At 41.0% G+C, this 10892-nt stretch overlaps 1 protein-coding gene across 6 annotated transcripts in view; it reads right to left on the bottom strand.

Moving 5' to 3' along the window:
- Positions 1–866: 866 nt before the first annotated feature.
- Positions 867–10892, bottom strand: part of GAPVD1 (GTPase activating protein and VPS9 domains 1) — a 61458-nt gene continuing 51432 nt past the window's right edge. For 4 of the 6 annotated variants that reach the window (XM_032478432.1, XM_032478433.1, XM_032478435.1 and 1 more), the window contains 6 exons: positions 10658–10817; positions 9441–9628; positions 8735–8948; positions 6667–6739; positions 6148–6345; positions 4748–4888 (listed from right to left, as the gene is read on the bottom strand). In XM_032478432.1, coding sequence (XP_032334323.1) covers positions 4748–4888; positions 6148–6345; positions 6667–6739; positions 8735–8948; positions 9441–9628; positions 10658–10817 — 974 coding nt within the window. Of the gene's footprint in view, positions 4889–6147; positions 6346–6666; positions 6740–8734; positions 8949–9440; positions 9629–10657; positions 10818–10892 lie in introns of all 6 variants that reach the window. The other 2 variants (XM_006187715.3, XM_032478436.1) reach the window with 2 other exon arrangements.

The following is a 10892-nucleotide window of genomic DNA, read 5'->3' as shown; positions in this document are numbered from 1 at the left end:
TTTGATAAATTTCTTTAAAAGTCTATGCACTGCATTCTGGTACCCTAAGAAAACAGAGTAAGATTCTTCTGGAATGCAATGGCTGAAGCAAAATCTCTTCTGTGAATACTTAAATCTCTAGGCAGAGGACACATTCACAGCCAAGAGGAGCTTCTGATCTGATTCCACTTCCCAGGGTCGTGACACACGTTACGGGCAGCACTGCGGGCAGGCCTAGCTGAACACCGTCACTAGCTCCACATCCTCTGGGAAAAGCTGCAGAGTCACGTTACCCTGAGAGAGGGCTGAGTGGGCACAAATTTTACAGGAGTTCAGGTAACAGGTAATTCCAAATTGGCAAGAAAAGTTGAATTCTATTTTCAGTTCTAGGCAAGTCACAGCATTAATTTTCATACTGAGCAGACTGAATGAAAACTGAGCCCTAATCCAATTTTTAAATGTCTCCTTCTAAATGAAGTGCAGTCAATGCGGGGAAAGCACTTTTCCACCAGCGAGTGGAGTGAGCTTGCCTCTGCAACAAGGGCTCCTTGTCAAATAGAAACTCCCCTCAGCTGAAAAGATTAATAAAATCTTCAGTGAAAACCGTGATTAGGACTTCTGCTCTCAAAACTGAGGCTGATGAATAGCTACCAAATAAAGGGTTCAGACAGGAACTGTGTTGAAACGATAAATGTTCACCATCTCGTTAGTAATTGCTGGATGATTCTAATTCCTTCCTGTACTGCACTTCACAAATACCCTTGGATGCTCAGATGAAAAAGATTATGTGTGAATTCATGGACAGTAGCAATATCTGAGAAGTCAAATAAATTTTCAGAAATGCTTCCGAATACAAAATAGATGATGGAAACATAAAACCCAATGAATTCAACTGCTCTCCCTTTTAATCAATTTTACAGAATGATATCATACATTAGTAATCACATTAGGAGACAGGAGGGGTTCCCTGTACATATACAAGATTGTGCAAGCTCATTAACTGAGGCTTATATAAGGTTTTATCAGTTTCAAGAGGAGAGGCAGTACAAAGCTTTTTAATACAGGTGAAGCACAAGAATATGGTAGACGAGACAGAGTATCAACTCAGCAGAGGTGAATTCTTAAGGCGTGTGGCCCCACCCACACTGTCTGCTGTTAACCAAGTGTAGAGGACTTCCTCTCTTGTGAATTTACCCTTTGCTGAGCGCAGGCCTGTGGGACACGCAGCTCTGTGGTGACTCCATAGCTCAACCACACCAACCCTGACATTGACGCAAACTGTATTTTCCTTTCTCCAAGTATTCTTAAGAGTAATAAAGCTATTCCAGGTCAACTTACTCCTTGGGTAACCTACATTCTAAAGTATATTAAATGATTATTAATTTGGCAACGTTCTCAAGCATTCTGGCATTCAAAATATCTGAAATGTCTCATTACTGATAATCTACTTGCTAAAAATTCTTTGAGTTTCAAGAAGATTGTTTCTGATTCTCACCGCCCTCCCCCCCCAAGTATGGCAATTACGTACAGGATAAACTCACTAGAGTTAAAAGAACTAAAAAGAGGACAGACTTTTCCTTAAGAAATAAAGCCAGAATGGAGAAGAGAAATTCTAGGACACACAAATGGAGGAAGCGAATTCCACTAATGTTTCTATCACTTCTGTGTGATCCACAAATGATTTTGAGCAAGTGTGATCCGATTTTCCTCTTTCACACCCACTCACATCAGAGAAAGGAACGGTGCAAACTTCACAATGTTGACCTTCACTTGGCCCAAACTGGAATCCCCACAGCAGGCAACAGGAAAACGGTGCATCGGCCCGTACAGTCGGCTACAGCTTCCCGTGGCCTTGTGACTGCCTGGGGTGGGTTTTTGTTCTCTTGCTCATGCACCTCAGGAACATGTGTGTCAAGAGTCTACATGAAACAAAGGCTTCCAGGACACAACAGGGAAAGAAAAACCATGCATGCATCACATCCACATCTATTTTCGATCCTTCACAAAGCCTAGTCCTCTTACAGAGATTTAATATCTGTATGAAAAAGGCTTTCAGAAGCAGGTTTTTAAAAAGAAAAAGCAGACGAAACCAGTAACTGTGGCTGAGATTTGACCTAAAGTGGAGAAAGAAAACAAAATGGTTTAAAAAATAATTATTTTGCAAGGAAAGACAATCTTCAATCTGTATTTCTATTACTTAACTGTCTCCAGAAGCAGAGTATTAATACAAAGTATAAACTGATTTTTCATTAGGTAAGTTAATTCTACAAGATTTCAGTGAACTGAACCACTGTCTCCCCATTTACCACTCATTATCCTTGTAAATTCCATGTAATAATTGGTGGCTACCGAATGTTTCCTATGTGTGACTTCATGCTTTTCCACTAATCCTTCACGAAAAGTACTGGGAGGAAATGTAGTAAGAAACACTTGAAGAACAACTATTCCTCAAGATCAAATTACTCCCTATCTCACACCCCACCACTGCCACGCAGACAGTTACCAATTCCTAAACTCAGAAATCAACACTGCAATAAAATCTGTCATGAAATTAAACCAGTGATGGTTAATGCTGAAGTAGTCTTTACCCCTGACAGGTTTCCAGAGGAAAACAGTTAAACCTTAAACTGCTGGGCTGTGCTGCTCTGCCAGCACCTGGGTCAAGCAAGCACCCACCTCTGCCTCAGAGACGTTTAACCCTGATGCCAAATCTCTGGGTTCTACTCTCACCAACGTCTCGAGCATTGCACAGCCCTCTCCCCTGCCTCCACTGTAGCCCTACTCCCCAAACTCACCACCTCCTCCTCCACAGAAAAGAGGTCTGTGCAACGTCCACATCTTCACATTTATTTCCACAGTGATAACATGGAATAGATTTAGTAACCATCATGGGGGCAAAAATCTCTTGTTCACTTACAAGTTAAAACCCAAAACAATGAATTTCAACAATTCCATGTCAGCTATTGATTTAACATTTATTGACTAAAATGTGAACTCCCTCTAGGCCTTAGAAATCATGTTAGACAGTTTGTCTTGTAAAGTATTTATGATGGAATTTAACTTCTAAGACCTAGATAAGCTTGGCAGTTAACAGCCCACGAAGCACATGACTCTGTACACAGATTTCCTGACCTAACATTCAAAAGGACATTTTGTTGTACTAGTTTAATTTTGACCTCCCCCTAAAAGGCAGAAACCACATCCCACACTCCTAAGCAGCTTGTTATTTCGGTATTTCAAAATACATGAATGAGAAGAGGTCGCGGCATAAAGAAAATCCAGCTTCTTGAGGCACAGAGAAACACAGCGTTCCTGGAGAGAGGGAGAAGACAGCCTCTGTACTCATCTGCTCAACTGTTTGTCACAGTTCCCTTAAAAATGCCTGGAGATGCTGCCGGCAACGAGAAACTCAAAGTATGGGACCAAGTTTTATAAAAGAAACTAAACATGTTTAGGAAACATACAAAGTGAAACCAGACAGCGATGACCTACGTCCAAGACTTGTGCTTGAAGCTTTGGTGTGCCTCCTTGGCCAGTTTCTCAGACACCAAAACCCATTCCTGATTAATTATCAACATACAACCAAACCAAAATACAGAAACACATACTTTTGTTCAGAAGAGGGAAATAAAGGCACAGAAACCTGCCAAAATAGATTTTTTTCTCATAAGAATAGTATGATTGATTAAAATAGTTTATCACTAGTAAAACTTGTATCACTAGAGCAGACAATACAAATTAGTTTTTTAAAAAATGACATTCACTGAATTTCTGGTCTGTTCATTCAATGTGAATCACCATCAAAAATATATTACAATTAAAGGTTTGTAGGGAGTTCTGTTCGGGGTTTCTACACTATACTTAGTATTTCAGATGAGAAGTACCACAAGAACGTGTTAGACAGCTGCTGTTCCTTTGTGTGTGATGGACGGTGTCTATCTCCTACTGCAGGCTCAAAGACGTCCACGGTGAGAAATGGCTCAGTGACTCACTCAGTGATTTTTATACCCCTCATCAAAGGCAGCCCTGTGCATAAAAGCCACATCTAGAAAGTTCAATAAACTGTATTACACTTTAATAAATACTTCTGAGTATTTGTTTGCCTTTTGCTTTTAAGCTCAGCTTAAATTTTGTCAAGGAAACCATTTCACAAGAGGGTACATCACAACCTACTATCAGCAATATCCCTTGTTTATTAGAATCTGAAGATGTCCATATTACATCAAATATAAATATATATTATATTTACATTTCCTTCTTAGCTTTTCAATTTAGGTGAGTGTATTTATAGATAATGCCACTAATGTCACCACTATTATCATCCTCAGTGCAACTGGTATTTCCCTTCCATTAGATGCATATAAGATTAGATGGCATCTTAAAAGAGGTGTACTGGTCTTCTTCTTTCTTTTTAATGAAAGGAAAGAATGGGTATCCATAAACGGCGATCTAGGGATTTTCTAGGAGATTTTGTTTTGTTTTTTTAGTATTTCAAAATACCTGAAAAATGTGGTCCCTTTTTGCAATACTATTCTCTACGTGGGAACAAGAAAACAAAATATGCAACTCAGAAAGGAAAAGAGCCCAAAAGAAAGAGAACCTGCTTGTTAGCTCATTAATCTGTTTAGTAAAGATCTGTTTTAAAATGTCTGAATGCTGTACAATATTATACAAAATCAATCTTCAGCCTTCAAAGCAGCTGGTACATTTTCTAAGAGATCTGTTTGCCCCCCTATCAGTCTGCTGCCTTGGTGGGCCTTGGTCTTGGTCACTTTCGGTCATCGATAGTTTTAATGAATTCCACGGCTGCTGTGAACTGCATCCACCAATAGGACTCCTCTCCAGACAGGCAGCTGGCGTAGAAGCTACTGATATACTGAACAGTGGACAGCAAGCAGGGAGGATTTGCCTGGAGAAGTGAAAAGTAAAAGAGAGTCAACTACTCAGAGACACAGCTCTGCAAAGTCATTTACAGTAACATCTTCACACGTTTTCCTGTGAAAAGAGACACCGGTCCTTTTAAAGTAATCCCTCAAATCCTTTTTGGAACTAATTTGTAAACCCTCGCTACTACCATTAGCAACAGTACACTGGAAAGGCAAGTCGGGTTCTATCCTAACAAAGCTCTTCACCTTGCTGGTCTTTAAAGAGGCTAAACTAATCCCAGTGGATTTACTCAACATCCTAGGATTCCAGAACGTTAGACAAGGAAAAATATGCTGTAGGTAAACTGAGTTATATTTGGTTTGTAAGTCCAGGTAGAATTGGCTAAGGGGGGAAAAAAAAAAGAAAGTATGTCCTCTGCTACAAGAGGTAACAGAATATCTCCTGCTTTGTTACCTTCATATGGAGAGAAAGGACACAGGTGTGTTAAGAGGTTAGGAGGACAAGCTAAGGCCCGTTCCTTGTAACGAGCTTAAACTGGCTCTGCACAGGGACTAAATACGTCACCTGGGGAAGAGGGCAGGGCAACGGGCAACAGGAGGAGTGATGAAGGCTGATCACATGCCTTCCTATGGGTTCTGACTCTGAGCTAAGAGCTCAGGTTGCAAAAACACTGCAAACACTAAGAATCAGTAAGATGTATGTCAAATATACTTTAGATATCGACAAGCTGAGCTGGCTGGAACACACGAGTGATGCAGTTACTTGGTGGCTGTGTGTACCCAAACTTCATGGTTCCCTTAACCAAAATGTTCAAAATAAACCATTTAAATGATGAAACTTTAAAGTCAAAAAAGGACAAGAGATGTCAGTACTTTTAAAAATAATATGTTACAGCTACAAAATAAGAGGCTAAAAGAAGAGAAAGATGATTGGTAAATGTAGTTTATGTGACAAGTACTGTGCAGAATTCAGTGTGGAAGAAGATGGTAAAAACACAATGAAGAGAACTTGCCCTCATTCACACACGCAGTGATTATATCCTGAGCTCCAATCAAGAACTTCATGCACTGCTTTAAAAGCTGAAAATGTTCCTCTAGGAATCTAGTCTTCCTACCCTTTCTCTAGAAAACCCTACTTCTGGACAGAACAGAACTTGACATTAGATACTTTCTTTCTGGGTAACACAGAGCTTGAAACTTGTGAAAGGGCCAAAGTCTCTGTGAAACACTGCACCACTCTACTCAGAATGACAAATAACAATTCTAATAGCGAGGGACCCACCTTTATCAACACAAATACCAAAACGGGGACAAAGTCATCCGCTCCTGGGACGGAGTCCTCATTGGCCAGGCTCAGGAGGTTCATGATGGTGGAGCACATTCTCAGGATGCACTGCACTTTGTCCCGGGGGGTCTTGTAAGCACTTATTGTCCTGATTTCTGACTGCGCAGATGGCCACGGTGCCTCCCGAAGATAAACCTAAGGGAGACCACAGACAGAGTCAGGTCTGGGATCTGACGGCAACTACAGGCAGCGACCACAGCAACCTCCACGTGGCAGAGGGTAAGGCTGCTGCCTTCTCCTTTCTTCAGTAAAACCAAACTGCGATTCCTCTTGCCCTCTCACTTAAGACTGAAGCTTAACTTTTAAACTTTATAGTAAGACTGAATTACATCTGGTGCAAATGGTATTTTATAACTGATGACATTCTGCTTCCTTGAAAAACTGGTATCATGCACATAGTATACCAAGCAATTTTTAATTAAATAATACCACCCACACTATACAACCCTGTATTACCTCTGGTATCTGAAGAGCTCTGTGATTTGCTGTCACTACTTTAGACAATCTCTGAATATGTTCATGAAGAACCCTGAAAACCCCAAAAAACAGTATGTAAATATGTATTTCAGAAAATAAGACACACAGAGAGTCATAAATGATTTTGTTCCAAAACACATTAAAAAACGTTTTAGACTTATTTCTAGATATACATTACAATTACCGTTGAGACTCTCTTAGCCATGAGTATTCTGTCTTGTCAGAAAAATCTCATTTTTAGGATCTGCTTAGAAATGCTGAGTCATGAGCCAAGGGGACGCAGGGAGAAGAGGAGAGAAGCCCTCCTTGCCCGGACTCGGACAGCACTCCGAGGGAGAAAGCAGAGGTGCCCGTAGCCCAGAAGCTACTTGGACAAACTAATTGGCAGACAGGCCAAGAGGAAGTGAGGGATCAGAAGTCAGGAACCAAAGGTCACAAATGCTTAGACGGAGAAGGGGCCCCGAGAAACATTCAACTTCTCATTTCATAGATGAAAATAACTAGACTTAAAAAGGTGAAGAATTTGCCCAAGGCCACACCGTGGTTAGCAGCAGAGGCTAAACTTGGCTTTCCTGGCTTCTAGTGTTCTTTCCAGAACACAGTGTTAACTCTCCCCTCTATAAACCTGCAGAAATGCCACAGGGGAGAGGGTAGGAATAGCCTGCTTCAAAGATGCTCTTTGTAGTAAATACAGTTTGAATGTCCCCATTCCTTATCCCATTCTGGAGGCCAAAAACTGGTGCTCTGGAGAGAAAACAGGGCCCATGAGGCAAATTCAGCACAGAAACTTGGAGTGGGGCAAAAAGCCTCCTGAGACTAGGATCAAGTGAGAGGCAGGCTGGAGGGATCCTAACCAACTCACAGGAAAGTGAACTCTCAAGTGTACATGCAGTACCTTAACATTTCCATGAAAAAAATCTTACATAAACCACCAATGACCACTCGGAGGTCCTATTACACGGACCCTCGAGAGTGGCTGGCAGAGTAAGCCACCGTTATTGCTGGGAGCACAGTAGCCACCTCAACATGCTTGGGGCATAAACAGGGTCGTAAAGCAGTGGTCAGGAAAATGCAGAAGAGGAAAAATAAAAACGCTAACTTAGCCATAGTTTCACTACCCAAAAATAAGCACTGTTACCATTCCAGACATTTTTTTTTCAGATTAACTTTTTAGGATTACTTTGAAAAATAGCTTTACTAAGATACAATTCATATACATTCAATTCCAAATTTTTTGATTCTCCAATATAGAACTTTTCATTCCTAAATAAATACCAGAAGTCACCGCTGTGCCTGATGCTGTGACACAGTGATGAATAAAAGCATTATGCTCTTGCTGTCACGGAGGGAACGTTCCAGTGGGAGACAGAAGCATTCATCAGATGATCACACAAACCAGTGATCAAGATCAGGGGGCGATTTTCGCCCTCCAAGGGACCCTTGGCAACATCTGGAGGCACTTCTGGTTCTCGCGCCTGGTAGCGTACTACTGGCCTCCAGCATGCAGAGGCCAGGAACACTGCTGAACATCCTGCAACGCACACGACGGCCTTTCATTTCAAAGAATTACGTGGCCCAAAGTGTCAGCAGTGCCAGGCTGAGAAATCATGGCTCTAACAAATGTGTAACTGCACCTGTGGCAAGTGCTAAAGGAAGGTACACAGGCCTGAGGGAGCCCTGACAGGGCATTTAACCTAGTCAGAGAGGCCTGGAAAGGTTTCCCTGAGGAAGTGATGTCTGAGTTAGGATGTGAAGGATGAAGCGTAGGTAGAAGAAAAGAAGGGAGGAACAGCTGAGGTAGAGTAAACGGCAGTGCCTTCCAAAAAGGCCATGCCAATTTACACAACCTCCATCCCGATTCCCCATATCTCTGGAAATAGCACTGTCATTCTGTCTGATCTTGTAACTCTGATGGGGGAAAGGAGGTAATGTATTTTTTCTTTTACTATCAGATACTAAGTCTCATGTTTTATTGTCTAAAATATGGAGCTGGCTCATAGATCCCTAGGTAGTCCAACACAGGCACGTTAAACACAGAAGCACTTACTGGTCACGGAGTATGTCCCCGTCCTGATTAGGGTAGAAAGCAAGCTTGAAGATCCGATTCATCACACTCCGCTCAATGGCCAGCTGAGCGTCCTGGAGCTGCTCTTCACTCGCGTTCTGCCATATGACGTCCTGGGCCATCGCACCATAAAGGAACTGCAGAAAATCTCCCACCTGAGCAGTTTTATCATCAGCTGCTGTGAGTTTCTGAAAGTCTCCAATGCAAAATAGTAATTTTTAACATACAGTATTTGAATAATTTTAAATAGGAAGTCATTTTACTCACTAGCTATGCAGACATTACTGTACTCTTAAAGCCAGAAGTATCTGGGCATGGTTTATTTCAGGAGAAAATGCAGCCAAATCATTAAAAACAGGAGAAATGTAAGAGATATGTCAATGTTTCAGAAAAAGAGATTTGTTATAAAAAGATATGCTTTGTTCTTTAAAAAAAAATGAGAAAAAATATGTGGATCCAAAACTTTACTAATTTTCCCAATTTTTAAATAAACTATAGATATTCAATCTAGGATAAAAATGAAATTTATTGGTTTGACCTCAAAGGTTTAATTATTAAGAAGCAACTGGGAATTTAAGAAACTGCTCTTTGACACACAGACACTCAAAGAAGTAGCAAAACAGAAATTTCCAGATCTTCCCAGTAACTTACAGCTGAATAGCTGCTCAGCCCAAAGGCCTTTAGTTACCTTGAATGAATTCCCTGATCTTCTTTTCTTTGCTCTCAAGCAGCAGCCTCACACAGACAGTGGTGAAGTATCTATTGGCCACCTCTTTGTCCCGCAGAACCCTCTGCAGCAGCCTTTCCAGGTGAGCCTGTGTAGTCTGCAGTCCTTGTCGGCAGCGAGTGAGGTAAGCAATATAGGGGGCCCTTTTCCTAAAAGGAAATACTCTTTGAAGGACATCAAACAGAAACAGTACACTCTTTCTTTGGTGACTAAGAGTCTTAATTTTTCTTTAAACAAAAAAATTACTTCAGAGACTTTGGTTTTACGAATTAGTAGGTCAGGCCACAGACAACTGTCCTGAGGACTAATGCTGCCGGCACGAGAAACAAAACCAGGTGCAAGGACGCAATGTACAGCACAGGGAATATAACCAATATTTTATAACAATTTCAAATGGAGCATAATCTATAAAAATACCAAATCACTATGTTGTGCGCCTGGAACTAATATAACATTAGTAAATCAACTATACTTCAATTTTAAAAAGGAAGAAAGAAACCATTCTACATGTTTGTGAAGAATATCATCCCTGGGCTGAACACTTGGCTCCCTAACTCACTAAACATTACTAAGTCCCTTCTCATTGTCGGTCTGTTTCATATTGGAGCAGTCTCCAAAATGGCAGAACCTCAGACCTAACAGGACATTGACTGCTACAAAACTAAAATAACAACAAAATACAGGTTCACATACTACGAGATCATTAAACATACTACCAATTACCTAAATGTAACAATCACTAGAGCACCCCATCCTGAGCTTCTTTACTTCCTAAGCATCTCAATTACATTTTTCTCTTAACTGTTAGCAGGGGACAGACAGACAAAGGGCAGCGGTTCTGAGGCCTACTCCTGCCTCTGCTTCCCTGAGTCAGGGGAGCAGTCTTTTCTATCACCCCTAAAAAAGGGAAATGATATCCAAACTATCCCGGCCCCATCTCTACTAAAGGTGCTTTTGTGCAAATCTGAAGTGAAATGTACTCTCTGTTAGTAAGAGCTACTCATTTATAACCACATTTCCAGACTAAATATCCAAATGGGTTCCTTGGAAATCTACATCCAGGTAAACACAGCCAAGCACTTTGTAGTAAGCCTAAATTCATTTCTGAAATAAGAACTGAAAAGAAATTACTTGCAGCTTCAAACAGGTGTACAAGTGGAACAGGCTGGGTGTGTTACCTGTAGTCCTCGGCAATAGAAGCCAGCAGTTTCCTACAAGTCCTGTTATCAAAGCGGCATACACAACGCATCGTTTCTTGAAGTTGAGCCATTAAATTCTTATCTTGCAAATTAATTGCTTCGGCTATCTGAACTTTTAAAAAGCAGACAATTTCATTGTCTAAGCAAAAAAAAAAAAAAAAAAAGAATTCTGTCATTGTTGACAAATTCCAGGGGCTTACATAAGCTGTGTGTC

Source organism: Camelus ferus, chromosome 4 (assembly GCF_009834535.1).
Source record: "Camelus ferus isolate YT-003-E chromosome 4, BCGSAC_Cfer_1.0, whole genome shotgun sequence".
Classification (NCBI taxonomy): Eukaryota; Metazoa; Chordata; class Mammalia; order Artiodactyla; family Camelidae; genus Camelus; species Camelus ferus.
The sequence above is the reverse complement of the archived record's forward strand: the minus strand, read 5'-3'. Positions and strand labels throughout refer to the sequence as shown.